The sequence below is a fragment of the Mustela putorius genome, unplaced genomic scaffold (assembly GCF_011764305.1).
Source record: "Mustela putorius furo isolate JIRA1106 unplaced genomic scaffold, ASM1176430v1.1 tig00000460_pilon_pilon_pilon, whole genome shotgun sequence".
NCBI lineage: Eukaryota > Metazoa > Chordata > Mammalia > Carnivora > Mustelidae > Mustela > Mustela putorius.
The window spans coordinates 21,448,061-21,473,438 of NW_025421389.1; the positions used below are offsets into that span (position 1 = coordinate 21,448,061).

The 25,378-nt window shown below is 55.6% G+C and overlaps 2 protein-coding genes across 5 annotated transcripts in view; both read left to right on the top strand.

Annotated features, from left to right (window-relative positions):
• The window catches only part of FXYD6 (FXYD domain containing ion transport regulator 6), a 34,435-nt gene extending 22,048 nt beyond the window's left edge, over nucleotides 1-12,387 (top strand). Inside the window, exons 2-8 of one of the 3 annotated variants that reach the window (XM_045080487.1) lie at nucleotides 3,157-3,219; nucleotides 3,822-3,860; nucleotides 3,981-4,055; nucleotides 4,617-4,653; nucleotides 5,399-5,448; nucleotides 5,976-6,026; nucleotides 7,573-8,885. In XM_045080487.1, the coding sequence (XP_044936422.1) occupies nucleotides 3,162-3,219; nucleotides 3,822-3,860; nucleotides 3,981-4,055; nucleotides 4,617-4,653; nucleotides 5,399-5,448; nucleotides 5,976-6,004 (288 nt within the window). In that variant the 5' untranslated portion in view covers nucleotides 3,157-3,161 and the 3' untranslated portion in view covers nucleotides 6,005-6,026; nucleotides 7,573-8,885. Of the gene's footprint in view, nucleotides 1-3,156; nucleotides 3,220-3,821; nucleotides 3,861-3,980; nucleotides 4,056-4,616; nucleotides 4,654-5,398; nucleotides 5,449-5,975; nucleotides 6,027-7,572; nucleotides 8,886-12,120 lie in introns of those variants that run through there. The other 2 variants (XM_045080485.1, XM_045080486.1) reach the window with 2 other exon arrangements.
• Nucleotides 12,388-12,860: 473 nt separating this feature from the next.
• On the top strand, nucleotides 12,861-24,411 carry FXYD2 (FXYD domain containing ion transport regulator 2). Of its 2 annotated transcripts, XM_045080483.1 has the most exons (8): nucleotides 12,861-13,664; nucleotides 13,818-15,881; nucleotides 16,480-16,612; nucleotides 22,010-22,048; nucleotides 22,233-22,307; nucleotides 23,707-23,743; nucleotides 23,917-23,947; nucleotides 24,225-24,411. In XM_045080483.1, exons 3-7 carry the CDS (start codon nucleotides 16,489-16,491, stop codon nucleotides 23,939-23,941), a joined length of 300 nt encoding a protein of 99 aa, XP_044936418.1. In that variant the 5' UTR covers nucleotides 12,861-13,664; nucleotides 13,818-15,881; nucleotides 16,480-16,488; the 3' UTR covers nucleotides 23,942-23,947; nucleotides 24,225-24,411. The 2 variants fall into 2 exon arrangements, with proteins under 2 accessions (XP_044936418.1, XP_044936419.1); XM_045080484.1 differs by lacking the exons at nucleotides 12,861-13,664; nucleotides 13,818-15,881; nucleotides 16,480-16,612 and adding an exon at nucleotides 19,722-19,959.
• The last annotated feature ends 967 nt before the right edge of the window (nucleotides 24,412-25,378 follow it).

The window sequence follows — 25,378 nt, forward strand, 5'->3', positions numbered from 1 at the left end:
AAGATGAAAAGTCAAAGCACTAATTGGGAAGAGACATTTGTAGTACTTAATGACAAAGATTTCATATCCAGAATAATAAATGGATAGTATCCTAATCATGTTAACCCACTTGAAAAAAAGGAGCCAAAGTCATGAAAGCCATCACTGATGAAGTAACAGGAATGGCAAATAAACAGATGCCCTACTCCATCACTAAGGGATCAAATGAAGACCACACTTTGCACCTCTCAGTTGGCGGAAATTATGCAGTCTGGCAATGCCAAATATTGCTAGGGATGCAGAGAAATAGGGACAGTCATGCAGTTGGTGGGTTGTGGAAACAGGCATGATCATTTTGGAAAGGAGTTTGGGAGTATTCTGTAAGATGGGTAGTTTGTATACGGTACAGCTCAGTGACCTCACTCCTCAGCCTGTCTCTAGAACATGCATTTTCTACTGCACAGTGACCCATTCATGGGCCTAGCCATTTTATTTTAAGAAGGGAAGCTATAGGGCCGCCTGGGTGGCTCAGTGGGTTAAGCCTCTACCTTCGGGTCAGGTCATGATCTCAGGGTCCTGGAATTGAGCCCCGCATTGGGCTCCCTACTCCGTGGGAAGCCTGCTTCTCTCTCTCTCACTCCCCCTGCTTGTGTTCTTCTCTTGCTGTGTCTCTCTCTGTCAAATAAAATCTTTTAAAAAAAGTATTTCATATGAAAATGATGGCAAAAAATTCGAAAAACAGTGCCTTGCATGTGTGCCCTGGGCAGCATGCAGAAAAGTGTTCACAGCTGCATTATTTACAATCACACAAAATGGGAAAAACAACAAAAAAAAAATCCACTGGTGGGAGCATGGACAGAATAATTAATCTGCATGATGGGATACTGCACGACTTCAGAAACGCATGAACTATGGTCACGTCACAGTGGATGAAACTTAGAAACATCACGTGAACCAAAAATAGCCAGTCCCTGTAAACAACAACATGTCGTAATTACAAAGCTAAAAAAAGCTCCATTAAACACCATTTTATTTCATGCATAATAAATAGGTTTTTAAGAAGAAGAGCAGGAGGGTTAGCCATATGCTGAAATAGTAGCTGTAAAACGGAGTGACGTTCTGACGCCTGACATGGATGAACCTTGAAAATGTGCTGCTCCGTGAAAGATGCCAGATACCAAAGGGCACATATTGGACAATTCTTTTACATAAAGTGTCCAGAATAGGCGAATCCACAGAGACAGAAAGTAGATCAGGGGTTGTCCGAGCCTGGGGTGGAAGGTGGGGAGGGCAGAATGGGAGTGACTGCTGGCAGGGACAGGGTTTCTTTTCAGGGTGATGGATGTGTTCTGGAATTAGCGATGGTGGGTGCGCAGTTTTGTGGAGGTACCCAAAAGTGCTGGATGTACACTTTTAAATGAGTTTCATGGTATGTGAATTACATGTTAAGTTAAAAAAATGTCTTTGGGGCACCTGGGTGGCTCAGTCAGTGTCCAGCTTTTGGTTTCAGCTCAGGTCATGGTCTCAGGGTCCCGGGATCAAGCCCTGCATAGGGCTCAGCAGGCAATGTGCTGGGGATTCTCCCTCCCTCTCCCTCTGCCTCTCCCCCTGCTCACATGCTTTCTCTCTTTCTCCAATAAAGAAAGAAAGAAAGAAATCTTTAAAAAGAAATGTCTTTGAATAACAACAAGGGAATGATGACACAGGTACTGTCCAGAGTGCTGTTCCCCTGTGGGAGTGAGGCCGGGGGTTAGGCTGGAAGAAAGTACAGGTGTGTGGTTGCAGGTGTCGGTGAAGGTCTCATTCTTGCATTATGGGTGTTGATCTTGTTACTGTGCTTCGTTATATGTGTGTGCTACCTACCTACGTTTTTATACATAAAAGGTATGTAAAATTGAAAAGAATTACCAATATTAGGTGAGATGGCATTAGAAGTCAATTACTGCCTTTTGATACACACTACCCAAGCAGCCTCCCCTGTCCACGGCTGGGCCTCCTCGGGGCTCTGGATGTGGCTGTTGTGACCTCTGGTGGCTGAGAGGGGCAGGGCACCCGGGGCTGCTCGCTTGGGGTGGGGAAAGTCCGAGGGAGGATCCCTCAGAGCAAGCATGGTCCTGGCCACTCTGTCCTGGTCCAGGGGTCAGGCCACTGCCGGTGTCACCCCCTGGATAAAGGGAAGACAGCCTCGTGCTTTCCTGGTTTGGGTTTTTTCCCTGGTTTTTTCCTTTTCCTTGCTGGCTCTTCACTGCAGTTCCTTAAGCCCAGGCAGGAGGGATGTGTAACTCCACTGAAATCTGTCCCTGGAAGGGACCACCTGGCCACCTTCTGCCTCCATGCAGATGGCCTATCCTGGGGTCCCTGGCTCCAGGGACAGGGGCTTGATGAGCTCACGAGCAGAAGTCCAGGGAAGGGGAGAGGTCAGGGCATTGAGGCTCCGAGAGCCAGTGTCCACACTGCCTTGGTTTGAGCAAACCACCTTTCTGGAGGACTGTGAACTAAAGCTGTGGGAGGAGTTGGCTCGAGCCCTGTCGAGGTGAGGGTGTCGGGCATAACTGAAGGGACAGCTGTCAGCATTTCAGGGTTTCCCATATGGAGACCAGTAAGCAGCAAGACTCCCGCCCCGCGTGGCTGGCTGGACTAGGGAGACCTCCGCTTACCTGCCCCATTTCGTCTTACGGAAGAAAGACTCTGCCGGTGCATGTGCCTGTGGGGAACTGGGCCAGGAAGTCCCAGACATCTTAGTGAACGGGGTGGAGGGGGGATGGCCTGGGGAGGAGGGCGCCGCTGGGGTCATTTCCAAAGCCCTTAGTGTCTTCTGGCTTCCATACAGGAGAGGCATTGTGGTGGAGGGCTTCCGAGCTGGGCGAGGACTGGGCCCCTGCTGCTCACTCTCCCACAGGTGTCATTTAACCTCTTCAGGCTCAGGTTCTTTACCTGCAGAATGGGTCAGTCATTGTGCCTGCTGATGGCGTGGATTCCATCAAAGTTGCTGAGCTCCTGCACGTGGAGCTGTCTCTGTGAACGCTCTGCCACGGCAGCTTTGGCTCAATTGCCTGAACTCTCTCCGTGTGGAGAGTACTTGGAGCCCGGAGCCTGACTCAGCCCTCACATCAGGCTGGGGGTGGGTGGGTGGAGAGTCTCCTGTGCAGAGAATGACGTTCCCTCCTCCGTCCACAGACACCATGGAGGCGGTGCTGATCTTTCTATGCAGCCTGCTGGCTCCCACCATCCTGGCCAGTGGTAAGTACCCTTCCAGGTCCTGGCCCTTTGGGACTGTAGGGCTGGGGGGAATCTCACATTCTATGTGGCTGATAAGTGACTCCCCTGTCTCCGCTTTAGTCGGCAGAGAAGGTGCTAGAAGGCAGCAGGTATTCCCAGACCCTACACAAGCCTGCCCACCTGTCCGACAAGGGGCCCAGCAGGCTCTGCTTTAAGCCCTTCAGCCCTCGGGGTCCCTGTAGACTTCAGGCCTGAACCTTGGGAGCTAGACCTACTCTAGATTCTGGCCTGGGGCAAGTCACATGTCTTTCCTCCTTTCTCAGCTTCCCTACGTGTAACAAGGGGGTTCTAGACCCTGCCTCGGGGGATGATGTGAGAATACGAAGGATGTGATGTGCTGTAGAAGCAGAAGCTCACTGGGCCTCTGACAGCACCCCCTTCGGCTCTCAGGCTGGCCCTAGTAGGAAGGCCCACCCCTCGGTGCTCCCCTAGGTATCTCTGGTTAATGGGTTGTCCTCCCCAGGCATCCCTCAGTGGGAAGTGAGTCTTGTGCGCCTTGGGGGAGACTCGGGAATCAGAGATCTTGCTGTCTTTCTCTTGCCCACCCTTGTTTACTTTTTCAGCAGCTGAGCAGGAGGAAGAAAAGGACCCTTTTCATTATGGTGAGCAGTGATGGGAACCCTGGGTAGGGAGGGGGAGGTGCAGCCCCGCCCCGGGGAGGGCAAACCACGCTCCTTTCCGCCTTCCCTCCCTTCCATGTCTCCCCCTTGCTCCTTTGGCAGACTACCAGACGCTGAGGATTGGGGGATTGGTGTTTGCCGTGGTGCTCTTCTCGGTGGGGATTCTCCTTATCCTGAGTAAGTTGGTCTGTTCCCTGTCTGCTCTGTAAGGGGGCGTCTGTAAGCTGCTAAGCAGGTGGAGAACGGGGGCAGAGCCTGGCCATGCTCTCCCCGGGGAGCGGGAAGGAGACTGTCGTTCTCCCTGTTATCTCTAGGACCGAATACAGCGTGGGGCACATAGTAAGTGCTCAGTGAAACCGTGAGGAACAAACAAAGTAAATGCTTGATGAGAACCAGCAGACAATAAGAAGGGGCAGGGTAGCTGTCCCAGTGCTGTGTCCAGGAGGCGAACGTGGGGGAATGTCCTCAGAGTGCCCACCCGGGACGCGCCCTATGTTTGTCTTTCCTATATGAGCCTGGGCTGCATGGAGCCCGGTCTGATCCAGCCGACTGTGGTAGGTAGTAAAGCCATTGAATGTTGAACCTTGGCTCAGAAAAGTCCTACGCCGACAGAGGATTGCTACACATAGCTGTGCTTTTTATGTGGTCCCCCATGGCAGCCCCATTGTGGTCAAGCCAGGAGCAGGACCTTGACCTCCAGCCGGGAGCGTGACCTTGGCTGGTTTCTTTGCCTTTCAGGTCGCAGATGCAAGTGCAGTTTCAATCAGAAGCCCCGGTAAGGATGCCATGTCTGTGGACATCTGGGGACAACACTAGGAGGGGACGGGGGGGGACCCAAATGAGTGTTCTTTTGGGTTCTTATCTCAGAAAGAGGCCATGGGTGTAAGGAATAGATGTTTTGAGGATTGCCAGGCATTTCCTGAGGCAAAAGAGAGGTAAACATGACCAGGGTTAGCCCCGCCTCTCTTCTGATATACACTGGGAAGGGGAGGGAGGCCAGAGGGTGCTGGACCCTTGTCTGGAGGCCCTTGAGACAGCTGAGCAGAGGGCCTCAGAGCCTCTTGTGAGGTCCTCCTCTCTACAGGACCTGGGACACTGTCCCTGCTTGTCACCTATTCATGGGGCTCTTTGGCTAAGTAGAAGCTTGGGTTCCCTATCATTCACCTCCCCACCCATAAAGGGGCATACCCCATGAATCCACTAGAAAAACCAGGGGTAGCACTGGACCTCAGAAATCTGAAGTCTGGCAGGACACACATCCAAGCCCCCAGGCCTAGGGGTGTGTGTCCTGCCTGTACTTACCTGTCTTGGGGGCCAACACTGAAGGGTGCTGGTGGGTTCCCCTGACCCTGTACCCTGCAATCCCGACTTCTCCCCCTGCCCCATGCACCCTTTTGGTGGAGAGAGCTCCAGCCCCGTAGTGACTCGGGAGGGGCCAGATCCAGACAGCCATGTGCGGCCAGGAAAGCGGTTTTGCCCTGCGGACCTCTAACGGGAGGGCTGTGTCTCTCCTCTTGTAGGGCTCCAGGGGATGAAGAGGCCCAGGTGGAGACACTCATTACTGCGAATGGTACGTGTCCTGGCCACCAGCCTGGGTGGCGTGGAAGTAATTGGGCGGCTCCTCATATAGCTCAGGGAGGCTGGTTGCCCAACACCATGGCCTCCCTAGAGCTCACCAGACATGCTCTCACATCCGTGCCAGGAAGGAGGTCCCTGGGGCCTCTGCTCCGCCGTGCTCCCTCACTGCCACCAAACAGGCTGGGACTTGTGACAGCCACTGTGTATGGGGCAGGTGCTCTATGTCGGGCAGACCCCGCTTCATGGGCGCACAGCCTGCTGGAGTAGACATCACTATCCACAGTTTATAACTGAGGGACCCAGCAGGGTTAAGGAATGTGCCAAATTCCTAAAACCAGCAAGGAGTGGGGCAAGATGTGGATCTGTCTGACCGCACATCCTGCCAAGTCGCCTCTCCACTGTGCGGGTCAGATGCCCCCCCACCCCCACCCCCGCATCAGGCACAGGTGCGGTTGCCCCCTGGGCAGGGCAAGGGGTCCATTCTTTACAATCGGTTCTATTTTTTTTTTTTTCCCCCAGCAACGGAGCCCCAGAAAGCAGAGAACTGAAGTGTAGCCCTCGGGTAGGAAGGTAAGATTCTGCCTGCCTGTGTCTTCCTCTGGCCCCATCACTGCTCATTCCTCAGAGAAGAGCAGTGGGACCGCTTTTACTAGGAGCCGTGCTCAGAGGCCGGTGAGACAGACAGACGGGAACGGGGGAGACGGCCCGCACATGCGCAGTAAACAGTTGGGGACTAAGACCTCTGCAGAACGCAGCGGTCAAGTTAATGGGGTGTCATCTTCGTTGCCACATGGGCAAGACTTGGGGGCAAATTATAGTTCGTGAAATACTCCCGATACAAAGGAGCATAAAGATAATGGCTTTTAATGATGATTCAGAAAGTACCTTAGGGCCACTTTTAAAAATATTAACATTTTATAATAAAACTTTCAAGATCTACACAAAGCTAGGGAGAACAGTGTATTATCCCCTCCCTCCTACCTCCGTGTGCCCTCTTCACGGGCATTCCTTTAGCGTTTGCTTCCACTGTTCATTGTAGGGACACGGGAGAGTCATAACCGTCAAATGCCTTAGTTTTCAAAATACACTCACAAAACACACACTCACACTCAAGCCTGCTAGAAGAAGCAGGACAGGTGGGGTTGAGCCCCATTTTTATCAATAAAAGAAATGGAGGTCACCGCGGACAGACAGATTGCAAGTGACAGGTGGGACTTGAAGTCAGGCCCTTTAGCTTCCAGCCATTTCTACCACGCCCCTCTGTGTCCATGCCCGTGTCACTTGCTGAGCTCTCTAGAATATGCTGGGGCCCAGGGAGTGTGGAGGTCAGTCTCCTGTCTGCTCGCGTCTGCCTCACGGAAAGCGTAATAGGTCTATGATCTCATCCTGAATTGTCAGCGAAGAGATTCCTCTTACCGAAATGCCTGGTACACCAGCTTTTACCATGAGTGCAATGACACAGCACACTTGCATGTGAATTTTTTACTTAGTGCTTTTACGTCCTCATGACAGCCCTGCAGGCGAGCAGAGCAGGGCTTATTATGTCCATCTTCTATTCTAGATGGGCTCAGAAAGGTCAGTGATTGCCCACGCATGAGGTGGCCATAGATGCCAATCTCAGAGTGGGCGTCCAGGCTGGTCGCGTGGTGGTCTGTCCCTTTGTGGTGGGTGGCAGGTCCCATCTTGGGAGTGGTATGGGGAGGCTCAAGGGCGGGAGGCATGACCTAGCACTTATCCTGTCTTCTTTTTTTTTTTTTTTTAAACTTGAACTACCTCAGAAACCTTGTTCTCTTAGATCTCGGGACTGTGAGCCGCTCCTGGGAGTATCCTGACATAGAAACCCTGGGTTTAACAGTTTTCTTTCCATGTGTCCCAGGTTCCAGCCCCCGCTGAGAGAAGCCCTCTCCTGAGGGCCACCCCCTCCCCCGCCTCCACCTTCTTTCCCTGTGTTTCAGGCTCGTAGTCCGCTTGCTGCCGGGAATGTGGTGTTCGGAGTAGGTCTCATCCTGCGGGTTTCAGGGGACACAGGGGCTGTGCTGAAGGCAGGGAGACAGCCGGTAGAGATTCCTGGAAGGAACCCAAGTGGTGTTTTAATTTAAATTCTCTCCCCTCTTAGCCTCCGGAACCCGAAGGGAGCTGCTCCAACCTTTAGATGCCAATGTTGATGCTTAAGAACACCGGCCACTTCAGCAGCAGATCTTTCCCCAGGAGAAGCCAAGAACGTGTGTGTCCCCTGCCCCCTCCCCATCCCCGGAACACGGTCCACAACTTAGTGATGCAACAAACACCCGCCTTCCCCTGCCCGTGGCCTGCGGTCTCGTCCACCTCCTGTGATGTGTCTGTGTGTGTGTTTGATGACTGTGGTCTCTGTGGCTGCTTGTTTGTGGGTGATGTTGTATTTTAGTGACTCCGGACTCGCTTTCCTGGGCAGGTGCTGAGCCATGCCGCCACCGGCCCCTCCCTATTCCCCTGTGCCCCGGCCCTATCATCTCCTACTCCTGGGACTCTGCTTTTTCCCTTGAGAGACCAGTCCCTTCTCTTGATTGAGGGGTGGGTGTAGGTGGGGGTAGGGGGCACGGGTGGGGGTCTCCCGTTGTCTCGGGACTTGGGAAGGTTTACATCACCTTTGTGATCGTTCTCCATGGCCTCTCTCACTTCTTTCACAAGAGCCTGGCTTCTGTATTCCCGCCCCGACCTGAGTCTGTTCTGGGGTCTCTTGGCCATGGGAAGTTGACAGCAAGGTGCCGGTGAGCCCAGCTTTGCCTCCAGGCAGGCTCTGCCCCGTCTGTGGTCATTTCCTCTTGGGGCTTCCAGCACGGAGTCCTCCTCTGCCTGGCCCTGTGGCACAGCAGCCCAGGATCCTGGGCCCGGGGCTTCTACTCTACTCCTTGGGGAATGTGCCCCTTGCATATCTTCTCAGCAATAACCCCATGGGCTCTGGAACCCTGCTTCTCTCCTGCGTCTTCCCTGCTTCTGAGACTCCCAGCGATAGCCCAGCGCTTCTGGACTCAGATTCCTGTTCCTGAATGAGGTCTCCGGGAGGCGAGGGCCAAGGGGACCCATTCTGTTGGGGCCAGTACTCTGGGGAGGGGCAGCCGGGAGAGCAGGGTTCTCTGTCCCCGTGTTGTTGGCGGGGAGGAAGCAACGGCTCCTGCACCCTTTGCCCCGCCTTCCCTGGTTAGAGAGGCTGGTGCAGCGGGCCAGCTGCAGGTTAGAGACAGACTGAGCAGGCGCTCGCAGCCTTGCAGCGGAGGGGACAGCGAAAGGTTGAAGGTCATAGAGAATGGAGAGTCCAGCCAGACCCTATCCCATCCATCGTGTTCTTGTGGAAACTAACCAAACGGCGCCGCCGTGACCGGGACTGCTGTTCTCCGTGTTGTGACTTACCCTCTCAGCCACAGAAAGGAATAAAACACCATTTGTTTCCTAGTGGCTCTAAGTGCTTTCCTTTGTGTCAAGAAGCTGGAGTATTTGTAGGGTGCTTGTAGGGCTACGGGGACTCTGTGCTTGGTCAGAGGGAGGCGGTGGTTGCTGAAGAGGCAGTCGGGGTATGTGTGGGCCAGCAGCTTGGACGCTAAGTTCCTCTGCTTCCTCTCCCCCTCCTTCCCCCTCCTGCCTCCCCCTGCTCCCCAGTCTGTGGGCTCGGGCTCCGCCCTGTGGCAGGACCTGAACCTGATGTGTGGCCTGCACAGAAGCCGAGAGTCCAGGTAGCTCCCCTGAGGGCGTGCTGGCCGAGAACCAGAGGTTCTAACCTCTTCCCTTGGTTGACTCTGGGCTGCTACCTAAGGACTTGGCAAAGAGGGTGTGGGTGGGTCAGACCCTTACTTACCTTTTCATCTCCCACAAACCCCAAATACCACCTCCTCTATGCAGCCTTCCTGGACTTCAGGTAGAATGAGTCCCTTCCTTTCTGTGCTCCAGTCACACGGACTCTGGCCTTTAGCCTCACACTGAAGCACTCCATACGTCGGCTCCAAGCCTTGGAGGCCAGGCAGATAATGTCCATTGGTGAACCTGCTGTTGTGACACAGGAGGTGGCTTGTAGGAGCCAGAGGTCACCGAAAGTGTCCCCCCAAAGACATTCCAGTTCAGTGTTCGGGAAAGGACTGTTGGTCAAATGAGCCCAGCTGCCAGTGACCCTCCGGGAGGGCCCCGGGGTACGCCCCCATCTCTGTGCGTCTTGTGTGTTTCTATTGTGAGACACTGTTCCCAGCGGGTGAAGACTAAGTCTTATTCTAATGTAACTTCCTGGCCCGCCCCATCCCCAAATCTTCAAAGGGTCTGTCTAGGTTCTGTGAGCTAGAGCTCTGTGTAGAGCTTTGAATTGGCAGGTGCAGGTCCCGAGGGTCCCGGGGCTCTGGCTACCCCCGGCTGTCCCCCCCAGGACATGCAGAGAGCCCTCCTACTTCTGCAACTGCCCTGCCCTCTGTCCCCTAGGTCTTTGGTGGGGGGAAAAAAAAGGAGGCTTTTCATTGAGATCTACCGCAATATTGTCAACTTCGTGATTACAGGGGCTCAAAAGTCGCAAAAATCCTTTCAGGGCATACGCAAGCAAGACTATGCTCTGGGTCTTGTGGCCTGGAAATGGGACACATAACAAAGAGTCAAAGAAATGGATGATTGATAATATTAGCATTAATATATAACAAATTAATAATATATTTCCTAAATAATATTATAATATTAGTATTAGTAACTAAATAAAGCAGCTAATATGTGCCAAACCTTGGGCTGACCACGTTCCAGATCAACTTCCAAACTCAACAGTACTACCTTATGGTATCTCAATTTTACAGATAAGGAAACCATGGCTCGGTGGGACTGGCCCGAGTTTGCACTGCTGGCGACAAAGCTAAGGTCCAGCCCAGGCCCATCCAGCTCCAAGCCTGTTTCTCTCTGCACAGGAAAGGAAAGGAGATAGACCCATCAAGTGCACATGGGAGGAGGCAGAATTTGGCCTCATGTTGGGGGGGTGGCGCAGTCCTTGGTTCCCACAGCTATGGGAGTGAGCTCCCTGTCACTGGAAGTATTCAAGCTGATAGGACCCCCTGGCTAAGAGGGACCATAAGAATTTACCCAGGATGGCCTAATCTACCCAGGTCCAAGCTCAAACTGAGGAACAACCCCTCTCCCCCACCCCATCTCCTCCATACAAAATGGGGAAGCCCCTCTCCCTCTAGCCCCTAGGGTTGTAGAGCCAGGGAAGAAGAATCCAGAATCCAGGCATGGATTGCTGTTTAATGTGTGTCTTCCCTCTGGACCAGCATTTCATGCTGGGCGAGACCATGTCTGTCTATTCAGTCCTGGCAGGCGCCTGCTCTCTGTAATTTGGTTGGGTATAGGAACTGTAACTTGGTTATGTAGGAAAGCTGGTATGTCATGCCACTTCCCAGAAGGGAGTGCTAAGTCCCCTGGCCTCAGAGAGTGATCCCAGGTGTCCGGGCCATTTTATCTCCCAACTACTGCCTCCTTCCCCATGAATTCCACTCCAAAGATTTTCAAGTCTATTTGCATGGAGGTGTTTGTGTTTACTTAACACCACATAAAAATAGGTCAATCTGCCTTCTGGGCCCCCAGGCTGTGGCCCTCCCCACCGCTCTGGGTTTTTTGCAGGTTGTGGATTGGAACTTGCCAAATTGTTCTTGGAAGAGAGTCAGAGGCAGAGTGCAAGCTTCAGGGAGGGTGGGGTGGGCAGGGCGGGTGGGGGGGGGATGCCAGGCTGAAGTACACGTCAAGGTCACGGGGCTCTCTTTCCTTCCTATGGAGAAGAGGGCTCTGGCCTCCCAGTGATCTTGGGCTGGCAGGGGTGGCCGGGTAAAGCCAGGGTGGGAGGACTGTCCAGCTCTATCTGGTTCACCCTACCTTGTCCTTGGCTGCTCTGCCTCACTCTGGGTCCAGAGGGGGAGAGAGAGAGAGAGATCAGGTGTGTTTGCCTGAGCCAGGGGAGGAGCTTGGAAATGCCTGTCTCCAGGCCACAAAGAGGAAGAATGCCACCTCTCACCATTAGTGTGATTCATTGCTGTCACAGCTACACTCCGGGGGGCAGAATCAGCCAGCTCAAGCCAACCGGCTGCTGATTTTATGGAGCCGGCCCCAGCCCTGTGCCCGCTTGCACAATAATAGGGCACCTGCTAAGGCAGCGATGACCGGGCAGGTGACGCTAGATCGGATGTCATGGGAGGCTTGGGCTGGTAGGGGCTGGTAGGGGGAGGGCCCCCTGCACTGTCCGGAGGAGGGGGCTCCTGCCTCTGAGCCAGGCTCGGAGGCAGGCCAGTAGAGGAGAAGGAGGCTCAGGACATTCCCTGGTCTCCCCCTCTCCTCGTTAGCTGAGTGAGCTCAGGCATACTCCAGCATCTCTGTCACTTTCTTTGCACAACATTGTCCTTCCTAGCCATAGGGTGTGCTGGGTGCCATTGAAACCCTAGGAATGCCACTTGTAAGCCTCAGTTTCCTTCCCCGTGCAATGGGTCCATCAATAACTTTCCTGTTCCCTCACAAGGTCAAAGTGATACAATGTACATAAAACACCGACACTTATACATGCAGATAGTATATTATTAATATTTATATTACCATCATTTCCTTTTGCATCCTTTCTGAGGTAGCAGGGTGCCCCTTCTGTCTGTCAGACCTGGGTTCGAGTTCTGCCTCACTCACATTACAGTGCAATTTCCTCCTCTGGAAGACGGGGAGCACAACAGCGGCTTGGTTGAGTCACTGGAAGGAATGAAGCAGCTCATGGAAGCCAAAGCTCTTTTGGAACCCTCGAGAACCATGAAGTGGATGGGACTCTTACCAAGTGAGGATTTCTGGGCACCGGATTTTGAGAAGACGCAGCCATTTAACAGACACCCTGAGCTGAGTTCTTGCGATAGGCCAGACTCGGCCATCTGTGAAATAAATGACAAAGATGGGCACAAAGCCAGAGGTGGTCATTTGGGCCACACCAGGATAATCCAGAAGGTCACGGAGGAAGGGCAGGAGCAGAGAGGGTGGGCTTGGTCCTGGAGGTGGCGGGGCCTGCAGCTGCTTTTCAGAGATATGGGGGGATGTGAGTTCTAGGAGGTCAAGGACCACCACTGGAGAGAATAACCCCTATTCTAGTTCAAGCTCAGAAAAGTCAAGAATGCATTTCTCTCCAGGGTATTCACTGTGGGAGAGGTGGGTCAAACAGGTTCGCCCTTGCCAGCAGCTGTAGAAACAGAGGAGGACGTCTGCGTCCCTGCCAGCTCAGGGAGCAGAAAGCCTCAGTGACCTTGACTCTCATAGTACATTGCCCTTTGGCAACTCCCAGGACCTGTGTGCCCTACAACTCGGGTCATCTTAAAGCCAACACTTAAGGAATGGACCCTCCAGGACCCACCTCCCCTGGCCTCGCCTTATAAGACCCCAGTGACCCTGGCATTGGCAGCGACAGCAGGAGACAGGCACCAGCGCTCCTTGGGGTTCAGGGCCTCTGGGCAGCCCAGATGGGGCCTGGAAGCTGCCACCATCCCTGCTGAGACTGCAGAACCACGCATGCCAGCAGCCGCAGACCAACCCCAGCCAGGATGCAGGGCTTTCTAGGGGCTTCTGGCTTCTTCCCAGCTGCAAGCCAATACTGGGAGGAATGCAAGGGGCCTGGACTCTGAGGCCGTGCGCTCTGATGTGCGGCCCCAGACATGCAGGGGTGGCGAAGCTGGAACATTCCTCCTGGGAAGGGGTGGTGGTGCGGGCCTTTACCTCTTGGCTAGTTTTTGAGCACCAGGTGGACGGTGCTCAGCTGACGTCCCAGGATGCCACCCTCCCATCCCAGCAACCCAAAAGTGACCACCCAGACCTTTGCCCTGAGACTGAAGAGTCAGAGGACAGTTGGAAAACAGCTTGGGGAAGATGCGGGGGTGCTGAGGCATGGTGACCAAGGACACTGTCCCACTGGGTGTGACCATGCTGGAAGAGGGACCAGGACTTGGGGCTACCTCTCCATACCTCCCAAAGGTCTCCTTGATCTGTGGGTCTGGGGAGGAAAGCAGAGTATGGCTGGGTGGTCCTCTTTGGCTCCAGCCTAGAATAATCAGACAAAGGGAGGGCGCAGGGGTTGGGTTGCCTGCCCTAGAGCCTTTCTGAGACAGCAGAGGAGCACTCCCACCCCATTTGGCCCCATATCCTGAGAAAGACTGAAAGAAGCAGCACATCTGGACCCCAGCAGCAGCCAGCGGTGCTGTGCAGGTGTGGGGAGGAGAGGAAGGTTGGGGGTGCGGGGTGGGTGGTGGACCGGCAGAGAGGGTCGGGAGGGGAGGGTGCTCTGGAAACTGCCTCCGAGACGCCTTGGCAAGGGACTGGGCCCAGGGAAGGTCTGCAGTGAGGGTCCTTGCCTCCTAGACGGTCACCTCCGGGGAGGAGAATGAAGTTCACATTCATGAGGACCTTCTCTGGCCAGGTTTTTGCCCACGTCATCTCAATTCCTACAAGAACCACTCAAGGTAGGTGCTTCAACTCACTGTATACATGGGAGAAGGCGACCTGGAGAAGCGACCTTCCCCAGCATCACAGTGTCTACAGCGAAGAGTCGGGATGCAAAGCAGCTTACTCAGGGCGCGTCTGTCCCACGGGGCGGTTCCTGCATGGAGGGATCCGTAGGAAGAGAGGCTCTGCTGGGTGGTGCGCCGGGCATTGTGGGCCATGGGCTGAAGGAGGGTTCCCTTGTCCCCAGCGTCAGCCAGGCCAATGACCTCAGCTGGAGGTGGACATGAAAAATTCTGAGGGAGGACTTGGGTGTGAGCAAGAGAGAGTAGCCCTACTTGACTCTTAGCCCCGGGCTTCCCCTGAAAGGAGAAATAGAAGCGGTTTCATTTTCATGAAAATCGCTTCAGGTCTTTGGGTAAAATGCTGGGGGAAGTAGAGGGTGGGGGGGGTCTCCCCAAGATGGACTCTGGGGGATCCATTGCAGACCACCCACTCTGTCTCCATGGGGGCAAACTAGTTCCTGCTACTTGTTCTAGGACGGGATTTCAGGGGAAGAGTCTGCGTTAGGCAGGTCCTGGGCCTCCTGTGCCACTAGAGAAATGATTTCACCTCCGGGATGCGTTCATTTGTTTAACAGAACTGGGGGTCCACCATGTGCCAGGTTCTGTTGTAGGCACTGGGAATCTAAGAATGAACACAACAAAAATCCTTGCTTTCCTGGAGAAAACAAACCAGAACACAACAAACTAAGAAGGGATTTGAGACATTGCAGAGTGGGTGTGAACAATTTAGACTGGGGTGCCAGGAAGGGTCTTCTGAGTCAATCAATGAAGAGAGGCATGAGCGGAGTTAGCCAGGAAGCTCTCTGGAGGAAGAATGTTCAGGAAGAGGGAAGAGCCAGTGCAAAGGTCCTGAGGCAGGAGCATGCCTGGAAGGTTAGAAGAGCATCAAGGAGATCAGTATGGCTGGAGTGGAGAGAAGGGACAGGAAAGTTGGAGACAAGGTCAAAGATGTCATTGGGGCCAGTATAGGATGGTTTACACTTTGAACCCTCAAAGGGTTGGAGCAGGAAGAGTGAGCCCTTTATAAGTGACAGGGATGGGTAGGATGGCTTTGGATGCCCTTTCTAGTTAGCCAGTCCATGACACAGGGTCTCCATTTGGGATCCAGATGCCTTCTTTTGCAGCATTAGGGGCTGGTAGGGGACACACTATGTGTGTATGTGTGTGTTTGTGGGAGGGTATGAAAAGGCTGTGGCTGAGATCCTCACGTTTCTAAACCACTGACACGTTTGGACCAGGTAACTTCTTCAAGCGTCATCTAGCCCCGAGATTTCCGGATCTCTCCAAGTGCCTGGCTTGGAGAATTTCCGCTCGGCAGCCCTGAGCTGTCTAGAACATGCAAGTTTCCACTTGGGAACGTGTGACAAGGCTGGGTCGTGGGAGCAGCTCGGCCAGCAAGCAGGACCCTTGGGGTCCTTGGGACAGACCTCAGCCCCTCCAGATCATGCACCTCCCAGGCCTGCCCTTCTACATTTCCAGAGTCTTCCAGCCAGGAGGTGGCTCCCTGTGGGGTTATTAGTCATCTCCTCCCCCTGCCCAGGGGCAGGAGATTCCTCTAAGGAGGGATAGGAGGCAAGTTGTCCTCTGTTTGGCTGGAGTGGGGGGGGGGCAGAGATGGGGGCCAGAACCAGCACCTCCCAAACCCTGCTTTTCAGTGTGCCTTCCGGGGTGGCTGAGCAGGGTGGCCCCCAAGTCACCGAGGGAGGTCCTGGGCCCAGAGTGAGCCGTACTCAGCCTGCTTGCGGCCACCTTGCTCCAGGCCACCAGAGGCACAAGTGCAGGGGAACAAAAGACTCGGCCTCTTCCGGCAGTGCCCCCTCTGGCAACCACCAGCCGCCCTCAGGGGCCTCGTTAGGCTGCTACTATCTCCCGGCTGGGCTGCTGGGGTGCGTCGGGCAGTCTGACATCACAGCCCGTGGTAAGTCACTGGGAGCTGCCCTGGGAGGGTCCCAGGCGAGACCGGGTTGGTTGCCATGGAGCCACTCCACACCAGTGCGCCCTCCGGGCCCCCAGCTGCTTCCCATCTCGGCCCTACTACCTGCAGCTGGGGGCTCAGGCTCTGGGCGGGGCCTTAAAAAGACCCCTGCCCGGCCCAGGGGCTGCTGCCCAGGGCTGCGGCCATTCTGACCCATCTCAGGAGACGCCCAGCTGAGGATGAGACTCGGGGGCAGGATCAATCCGGGCAGAGGCCCGGTGGGCTGGAGGGTGGAGGTACAGCTGAGGGAAGTCTTGGGGGGCCCACAAATGGCAGTCGGAGTCTCCCTCAGTCACCGCTAGGGTGACCTTGGCAGGCACCTCAGGCTTCCTGGAGGGCACCCGCTGCGGCGTCTCTCCTATAGGGGCAGAGGGGCCAGTGGCTGTGGCTCCCAGCTTCCCCCTTCCTCTGGGGGAAGTCAGAGACTCTCTGGCCGGGATCCCTGGCCCCAGCCCGTCCCCGCTGGCAGGCAGGCAGGCAGGCACAAGGTGTGGGCTCCCTCGCCAGCCCCTCCTCCCCGACTCTGTCTCTTCCTGCCCAGGGGCCCCCGATGAGGTGTGGAGGGAGGGAGGGAGAGCCACACTTTCCAGCCAGGCCCTCGGCAACCAGCGCCTCGCTGCTCTCTGCCACCAAGGACACGCCTGCGGCTCCTGCCATGGACAGGTGGTACCTGGGTGAGTTCCCTGAACCCCCTGCCTCCCGCCTACTCAGACTCAGACACAGGTGTCCCCCTCCTCACTTTCGGGTGCAGCCGCCTGCTCCCCCAAAAGGGCAGGGAAAGCGGAAGCCAGGACAGGCAGGATTTCTAAACAAGGGCATCTCAAGGTAGAGTCCTGGGTGTGGGGGGGATCTCTGCCCTGAGCATCTCGGAGCTGCAGGAACTAGGAAGACCGCTTGTCCAACAGCCTCCTTTTCGGTCTGTCTGTCTAGCCACCTGTCCATCTGCAGGAATTCTAAAGCCAGGCTGCTGGGTTCAAATCTTGTTTACCTGACTCTGTGCCTCAGTGCCTCATCTATGAAATGGGGATGCTGATGAGGGCTTCCTTACCTCAGGGCTGTTGTGATGATTACATGGCTTAATTCTTTTTTTTTTTTTTTTAAGATTTTATTTATTTATTTGACACACAGAGGCAGAGAGAGCGAGAGAGAAGCAGGCTCCCCACTGAGCAGGAAGCCTGACATGGGGTTCGATCCCAAGACCCTGGGATCATAACCTGAGCTGAAGGCAACCACTTAACCAGCTGAGCCACCCAGGTGCCCCTACATGGCTTAATTCTTATTAGGTGCTCAGAACAGGGCCTTGCATGTAGAGTTTAAAATGCAGATAACAACTTGTTTTCCTATTTCTGCCTCTATCTCTGCCCCTCTGCCTCCTTCCCTCCCTCCATCTATCTATCTACCCATCCTTTCCACCCATTTTTATATCCACTATTGCACCTAGAATCCGCAGTAGCTTACAAAGAGAGACAGAAGGCACTAAGCTACCGAGAGAACATGTAGTAAGGGACACCTGGCGTCCTGTGTGGAGAGCAGCAGTAGCTTTGGGAGCACCGCCTTGGGGGTCTGGATTTCTAGACCTGGTTTTGTCACTATCAGGATGTTGCAGGCCAATCCCTCGAGCTCCTTGCCCTCCATCTTTTTGGTCTGCCCAGTGGGCCTCCTGGCCGCCCCCAGTGGTCATTGCAGGGAGCAAATGATCAGCCTCAGCTTCTTCATCTGTAGAATGGAGCGAACACGGGTCCAGTGGGGGCAGTGTCTATGGAGAGCCTGACAAGGGGCCCCTGGGTGGTGCCGTTGGTGAAGCATCTGACTCTTGGTTTCGGCTTGGGTTGTGATCTCGGGGCTGGGATATCCAGCCCCACGTGGACTCCGTGCTCACGGGGAGTCCGCTTGGAAGTCTCTCTCCCTCTCCCTCTGACTCAGGCATACTTGCTTCCTTGCTCTCGCTCTCTCTCTCAAAATAAATAAATCTTAAAAATAAGTAAAGAGGGGTGCCTGGGTGGCTCAGTGGGTTAAGCCTCTGCCTTCGGCTCAGGTCATGATCCCAGGGTCCTGGGATCGAGCCCTGCATCGGGCTCTCTGCTCAGCAGGGAGGCTGCTTCCTCCTCTCTCTCTCTCTGCCTGCCTCGCTGCCTACTTGTGATCTCTGTCAAATAAATAAATAAAATCTTTTTTTTTTTTTTTAAATAAGTAAGTAAAGAGCCTGACACAGGGTCAGCCCCGACTAAGCATTAGCTGGGCTGTATCATTCTTATGAATATTCATCCCTCAGCTCTGAAAGCGGAGAGCAGAATGGGTGTCAGTGCTTCTGGTCGCAGCAGTGATGTTCTCTCTCTACCTCACCCCCCCACCCCACCCCATGCTGATTTTCGCTGGAGGGGGTTGGCTTTCCTGCATCCAACAGTTAATGTTCAACAGAAGCTGAGCGCCCTTTATTTTCCGGTGAGCACAGATGCGACAGTGACAACAGTGACACTAACTGTGTCCCAGGCTGTGTGCCCTGCTCTTCACAACTCACGACAACTCCCTGAGGCAGGGAGTACTCCCATTTCACAGATGAGAAGACTGAGGCACAGAGAAGTTCAGTAACTGGGCAGAGGCCATTTACTTAGCAGGTGGAGGGGCCAGGAAATGAACTCAAACCTTGATCCCCTGCAACCACCCCAAGGGGAGTAACAGATGGATTAGGTCCCTTCGGGAGGACCAGCCCGTCCTCGGTGGATGCCGACGGCTGGCTTTGGGCCTGTGGCTACCACTGAGCATTGGCCTGTTCTGGAGGCCCGTTCAATGGACGAGAACTCAGCCAGGAATGCAAGCCCCCATGGAGTACCCAGCCCAAGGGTCTCCAAGGTGAAAGAGGCCACCGCAGAGCTGGGAGGCCGCCTCGGAGGTGTGGGAGGTGTGGGAGGTGTGGGAGGTGTGGGAGGTGTGGGAGGTGTGGGAGGTGTGGGAGGTGTGGGAGGTGTGGGAGGTGTGGGAGGTGTGGGAGGTGTGGGAGGTGTGGGAGGTGTGGGAGGTGTGGGAGGTGTGGGAAAGCACCTGATGCCCAAGACCCAAGGCCTGCCTGTGGGTCCTCCAACACACCCCTCCCCCGCTGTGTGACTCGGGGCCTCAGCTGCCTCATCTGTAAAATGGGAAATAACACAAGGCACAAAGGGATACTAGGTAGGAAAGTGCCTTGTGGGTCCGAAAAGCAAGCCCTTCTCCAGGTGGTCGACTCAACCCCTTCCTGAAGGAGCCGATGGCGCAACGCTGGGAAACCTGGGAACCCGGCATGGGAGCAGCCAGCCTGTGGAAGGAAAATGCCAGAGGCGGCAGGGAGAGAGGGATTAGTTAGGGATGACTGGAGCCTTTGTGAGCCGCAGGCTGCAGCCCCGAGGGGTGGAGGAAACAACAGGAAGGGTGGGGCTCGGCCCTGGAAGCCCTGGAAGCGTGGACAGCAGCAGCCAGTGGTGGGCTGGGGTGGGCGGTGAGGTCGGGGTGGGCCAGGCGCCTGGGGACGGTCTCAGGGAAGCCCTGGGTGCCGGGTCAGAAGTAGCTGCTGAAGCCCTTGTCTCCGCAGCGGTCGGGGAGGTGGGCAGCTGCTGGGATGGGGGTGTCTCTGGACTCCCGATGTGGCCCCTTAAGCTCTGGTGGACACTGACTATATTCTGAAAGTCCCACGTCCCCGTCTCCCCCCCCCCCACCCCATGCCCCAGCCCCAGCCACGGCTTCTCCGGCTAGAGGAAGAACACTGGCCTACCGGTCCCCAACCCTTTTCTGGAAATTTCCTTCGGGAGGGATTTGGCTCGCTCCTCCCTGCCCCTGCCTGTCCCTGCACCTCTTCCTGCCTCCGAGGGAGCCCCTCCACTCACCCCGGGGCTTCTCTTGTGACTCGGGCAAATATTACCTGCACTGTTAATGTTTAACACCCCCCACCTCACTCCTGGTCTCCCCGCTGCCCGGCATTCTCCCCAGAGCAGAGCAGGAGAGGGACCAGCCCAGTCTGCTAGGGGAATGGCAGGGTCCGCGACGGGCGACGGTGAGTGTGCGTGTACGTGCGTGAAGCAGGCGGTGGCCTCTCCTTGGACCACTTTTGGAGGGATGAGCTGGACCCCTGGAACCCTTGCCTTCCAGAGACCCCAGCACCCCTCCCCCAAACTTGCCAGCCTCTTTAGACAATTTCAGAAACAATTACTTTGCAAAGGGGATGCTGTGCTAAGTCTGAAGGAATATAGCTATATAGCTTGAATGGCAGGACCTGGGGTGCCAGGTTAGAGCTGGGGGTTGGGCCAGGGATGAGCTCTCCTCTTGACGATAGGACTTGCACCTGTCCTAGGTCAGTGTATCTTTCCAAACTACCTGAGCTCAGAGCAGGAGGGGAAGGGAGTTAGGCTGGCTTTGGGGCCAGAGCCCCACAGTGTGGGACACCCCCAGAAGGATCCCGTGACAGGGGTGACTTGGGCCTGGAGGCCAACAGGGGCCTCTGTTGACTGTGGTGGGCTTTGAGCCGGACCTGGAAAAGATGAGGGTTTGGGTGGGGAATGGCTCAAGACAAGGGATGAGGAAGGAGGCGGTTTCCCGGTGTGGTGACGGGAGCCACCTGTCTAGTCATGGCTCTGGGGCTAACTCTCCGTGTCACCTTGAACAAGACCTGAACTGAATCCGGGAGACAAGACTGATGGGCTCCCACATGGGGACGCGTCCTGGGTCCCCATAGTCCTCCCTAGAGGCCCAAGCACTGGCCCCTTCTGGCAAGGGAGGCTGCACTGGGGACAACTGGGTTCCTCAGGTCCCCCACCCCACAGGGCACTGTTCAGCACAACCTGGGAGGTACTGATTTCTACCTCAGACACTGCCTCCTTGGTGCCAAGATGAGGCTTGAGCAGGGTAGGCAAGGGGGGCCACCCTCCACCATGGCAGCAAAGCCCTGGCCAGGCACCCTCGGGCTACCCAAAGGCCAATGTGCTCAGTTTCCGGGGCTGGAGGGCAGAGCTGTGACCTCTGGTGCTGAGCAGCTCCAGCTTGGGTGGGCTAACACAGGAGGCCAGGGACTGGGCCATACGAGGCCTTGAAATGTTTTGTGCCTTCTGACCATCTGAGAGGCAATGTAGCAAAGGGGCTAGGTACCTAGATTCTTAGCAGCCTATTGCCTGGGTTCAAATCCCAGCTCTCCCTTTTATGCTGTGTTACTGTGAGGGCATTACTTAACCTCTCTGTGCCTCCAGCTTCTAGGGATTGTACTGGAATCGCATCAGTGCTTCACGGGTGCTTATGATGATAAAAAGAGCTCATGTTTTGTTAGCCTTCCCCTGGCACATGGAAAACAGTATATATTAATGTTTCTTTCTTTCTTTCTTTCTTTTTTTAAGATTTTATTTATATACTTGACAGAGATCACAAGTAGGCAGAGAGGCAGGCAGAGAGGTGGAAGCAGGCTCCCTGGTGAGCAGAGAGCCCAATGTGGGGCTTGATCCCAGGATCCTGAGATCATGACCTGAGCTGAAGGCAGAGGCTTTAACTCACTCAGTCACCCAGGTGCCCCAATATTAATGTTTCTTAAAAGAATTTGCTTCCCCTTGAGGATGGAAACCTAAGAGAGAAGAATCCAGAAACCTGAGTCCAAGACCCAGTTCTGCCCCTAACTCTCATGGGGGACTTTAAACCCGTTCAGTTTTCTCCTTCTGGTCAGTGGAAGTGAAGGACCCCTCCGTTCATTCATTCCACAAGCATTTGCGACACATCTTGCCGTGGACTAGTCACGTGGAGCGAGGCTAATGATGAGTTCAATGGGAAATGTCTCCCATGGCCTGGCCTACCGTAGCAGGAAGCAAGGGGAGGAAAGATGCAACCCTCCAAGAGTTGCTGGAGGCCCCCCAGGCAGCCCAGCATCCTGTTTGGATGCTTGGTGTTTGGTCCCAAGTGGACGGCTTCCAAGGTGGCCTAGGACAGATGCCCCCACTGGCGGTGGCCTTAGCAGGCCCACCAGCCTCCTCTTGCCCACTTAGACTCTTGGGGAGGCTGGGAGGGAAGGATGGGAGTTCCACTGTTTCTGTGGCTGGCTCACCCTGCCTCTGGCTCTGTCCTATCAGGTGGCAGCCCCAAGGGGGAAGTGGACCCATTCTACTACGGTAAGCCTGGTGGCTCCCCTTCCCCACCCTTCCCGAGCCTGCTATCCCCCACAGACCCTGCTTCCTGGCATCCCCTGGTTACGGCGGCCATCTTCCTCTGGTAGCCTGGGGCTGCTGCAGGGGTGGGTTGTGGGAGGGGTGCCTGGGTAGACCCATCCCACCTCCTTGCCCTCTCCTTTCTCAGACTATGAGACTGTCCGCAAAGGGGGCCTCATCTTTGCTGCCCTGGCCTTCGTCGTGGGGCTCATTATCATCCTCAGTAAGTGGGCTGCCGGAAGGGGCTGCTGCACGGGGCCATATGTCTTTTCAAAGCCACTGATCAGGGGTTCCCCAGGGGTGGGGGAAAGCCCTCTCACCCTCTTCCCAGATCCCAGAAGGGAAGTGAGTCTCTCCGGTCCCCTCCATTCCCCCATGTGAGATGTGGGAACTGACCCACACTCTGATGGACACAGGCTTCATGGGACGCCTCCCTGCCTGGTCCTTGGGTCACACAAAGGAAGTTTCCGTTCCCTCCAGTGCGCCCTCTGGCGGCCCAGGGTGGAGGTGCGGAGGGGAGAGCTGGCTGCATCCAGCCAGCCAGGGACCCTCCAGTGTACACGGGGTTCAAGCCAGGGAGGGGAACCAACCCCCACAGGATATCTCCCTTGGCCAGATCTGGGCACTTTCCTTTCTTGGTGTGAGCAACATCTCAGTCCATTTAATCTCGGCAGCTCTGAGGGATGATCACTACTGTCCCATGGGAAAGCTACCCATCCTGACAGGTGCAGCCAGTTGCCCAGGGTTCCACAGCCAGCCAGAAGCAGAGTCTATTCAGCTGAACCCAGGGTCCACCCGCCTACCCCAGCCCACCCCACAGACTGCTGGAGAGCAAGTGTGGCTGGGAGCCAGAGGCATTTGAGCCCCCTGCTAGTTTACTGGGTGCGGATCCCTAACTCCCTGGGCTTGTTAGCTCATCTGTTAAATAGGGATGATCCAACTTATCTCATAAAGTTTGGGCTAGCACGGCAGCCAAGGAAGCACTCAGGTATAGGCCTGGAGTGTTCTGGAGGAGAGAAGCGTCCTTGCGTATCTCCCAGTCCTAGCCGGTACACAGCAGGGGCTTAGTGAATGCTTATTGACTTGGTTAGGTACAACCAGAAGAAAAGTACACAGAAACACAATCCTGGGATTCTAACGCCTCTATGGTTGGGGCCATTCCACTGGGGGGCTTCTGTCTGCAGACACAGCCGCTCTCCCCAGCTCAGCTGGAAGTGTCTTGTGGGCGGCACTGTGTCGAGGTCGAGCACACAAGCGCAGGAGGCAGACAGGCCTGAGCAGAGATCTTGGCTCTGGACTTGCAGTCCTCCTCCTCCAAGAGCGTATGGAGCAGCTACTGTGTGCTCAGCTCTGTGCCGGGGGCCCTGCCATGGCCCAGGCTTGGCCATTGCTCTCGGTGAGCTCACAGTCTACCATGGAGTGGCTGCAGCAAATGTTTGTTGACTGACTAACAGACGGGCTAACAGAATGCTTATGGTCCAGCCCTGTATAAGGACAGAAATGGTCCCCTGTGGCTCTGGTGGGAAGGAGGGAGTAGAGGCTACCGTGCTGCCCTCTTCAGGGCAGAGACGCTCTCCCTGGAAGCAAGAAGTTGATGGAAACTCATCTCCTTTCTCTTCAAGGCAAAAGACTCCGCTGTGGGGGCAAAAAGAAGCACCGGTGAGTGCCGGCCTAGGGTCCCTGAATGCGATGGGGACACTGGGGGGAAAAGAGGCACAGGCCAAGGATTTTCATCTCCAAAGCCTGTGAGGCGGGGTCCCTGACCTTAGGGACCCTGAGACTGGTGACCTCCTCCTCTGATGTCTTCCCTCTTTTCCCCTCCCCAACCCCAGGCAAGTCAATGGTGACGATCTGTAATGACGGGTAAGTGGGGGAGGCACAGGTGAGCCGGGAGCCAGGGAGGGCCCTGGAGAAATCAGGCAGAGCTTGGGACGGAGCCAGGGAGGATTTCGGGGTCTACTGGCCACCAGCCAGTTGGTCTGCTACCCACTTTGGTTTTTCCATTGATGGCCGAGTGCCTGGTATGGTGTGTGTGGCCACGGCAGGGGGGCAAAGAGAAAAATGAGATGAATAAGGAATAAAAGAAAAATCCCTACTCCTTGCTGCCATTGCTACCTAGAGCCTGTCTTTGTCTTTGCAGAGTCAGCTGTGTCCCCGCTGCAGGGGGGACCTTGGGAAGACTTCCCTGAGCTGTAGACCTTTGTCCCCAGCACTGCCAAGGCCCTCAGGCTGAAGGAAGCGCCAAGCTCCATGTGACCCCTGGGTTTGCATGGCCTCCTCCCACCCCAGGCCGCCTCCTGTTAATAATAAAGCGAGCCTCAGAGACAGCTCCTTCCCTGGCCTGCCTCCCTCCCTCCTCCGCTCCCGTACCTGCCATGACCGACTCGCCTCTCCGAGCTGGAGTACGATACAGTCTGGTCTCTTGGTTTTCAATGAGCTGCTCAGGTGCCCTTGCCTCCTTGGACAGGGAGTTCAGTACCACCATCCGCAGGCCTCTGCCTGCCCTCTGAATTGCGAGGAGCCCCAAGGACCGAGGACTCAGCCTGCCTTCCGAACGCCAGGCAGAGAGAAAGCCAGGAAGCCTGAAGGTCAATGACAACTGGGTGCTGCTGGGCTATCTACACAGGCCCAGGGTGCTGCTGCTGGAGCTCTCTGCTGGGAGTTCCTGCACTTGCGCCCTGAGCAGCCGAAGTTGTAGCTGTTTGTGACCACAGGATGCCACCTCCCCGAGCACCTGCATGCCAAGATGGGTGGATCTGTGGGGGGCTGGTGGGCGCCTCGGCTCACGCTCTCTCCCTACCCACCTCCTGACCCTGGTGCTAAGCTCAGGCCACTCCCTTTCCACTCTTGGGGCTTGGGGACCGCCGTTGCACCTGTTCTCCTCCACCCATCTGGGTGCTGCCTTGGTTGAGCCCAGGGCCAGGGAGTGGACAGGGAGGGTGAGGACCTGGGTACCCTGCATACCCTCTCCTCCAGCCCTGTCCACTCTGGCAGGCACCCAGCCACAGGCAGCTGGAGCCACGATGGCGTCAGGCTGCCTCTCAGACCAGAGCCTGACTTCCTGAAGCCTGTGGCCCCCTTGTGGCGCTGGACTCAGAAGGAGCCCATCTTCCTCTGCAACTCTTCCCTGAGGAAAGGACGGGTGCCTGGATCATGGCACCACCTAGTGTCCATTTTCCTCATCTGGGTTTGTAAGCCTGCCAGGGAGGGGAGGGGAGAGCTTGGCAGGAGAACCCCGGGCAGCCTCAGGTGAGTGGAGTTTACCATGAACAGGGGGGTCATGGGTTCAAGCCT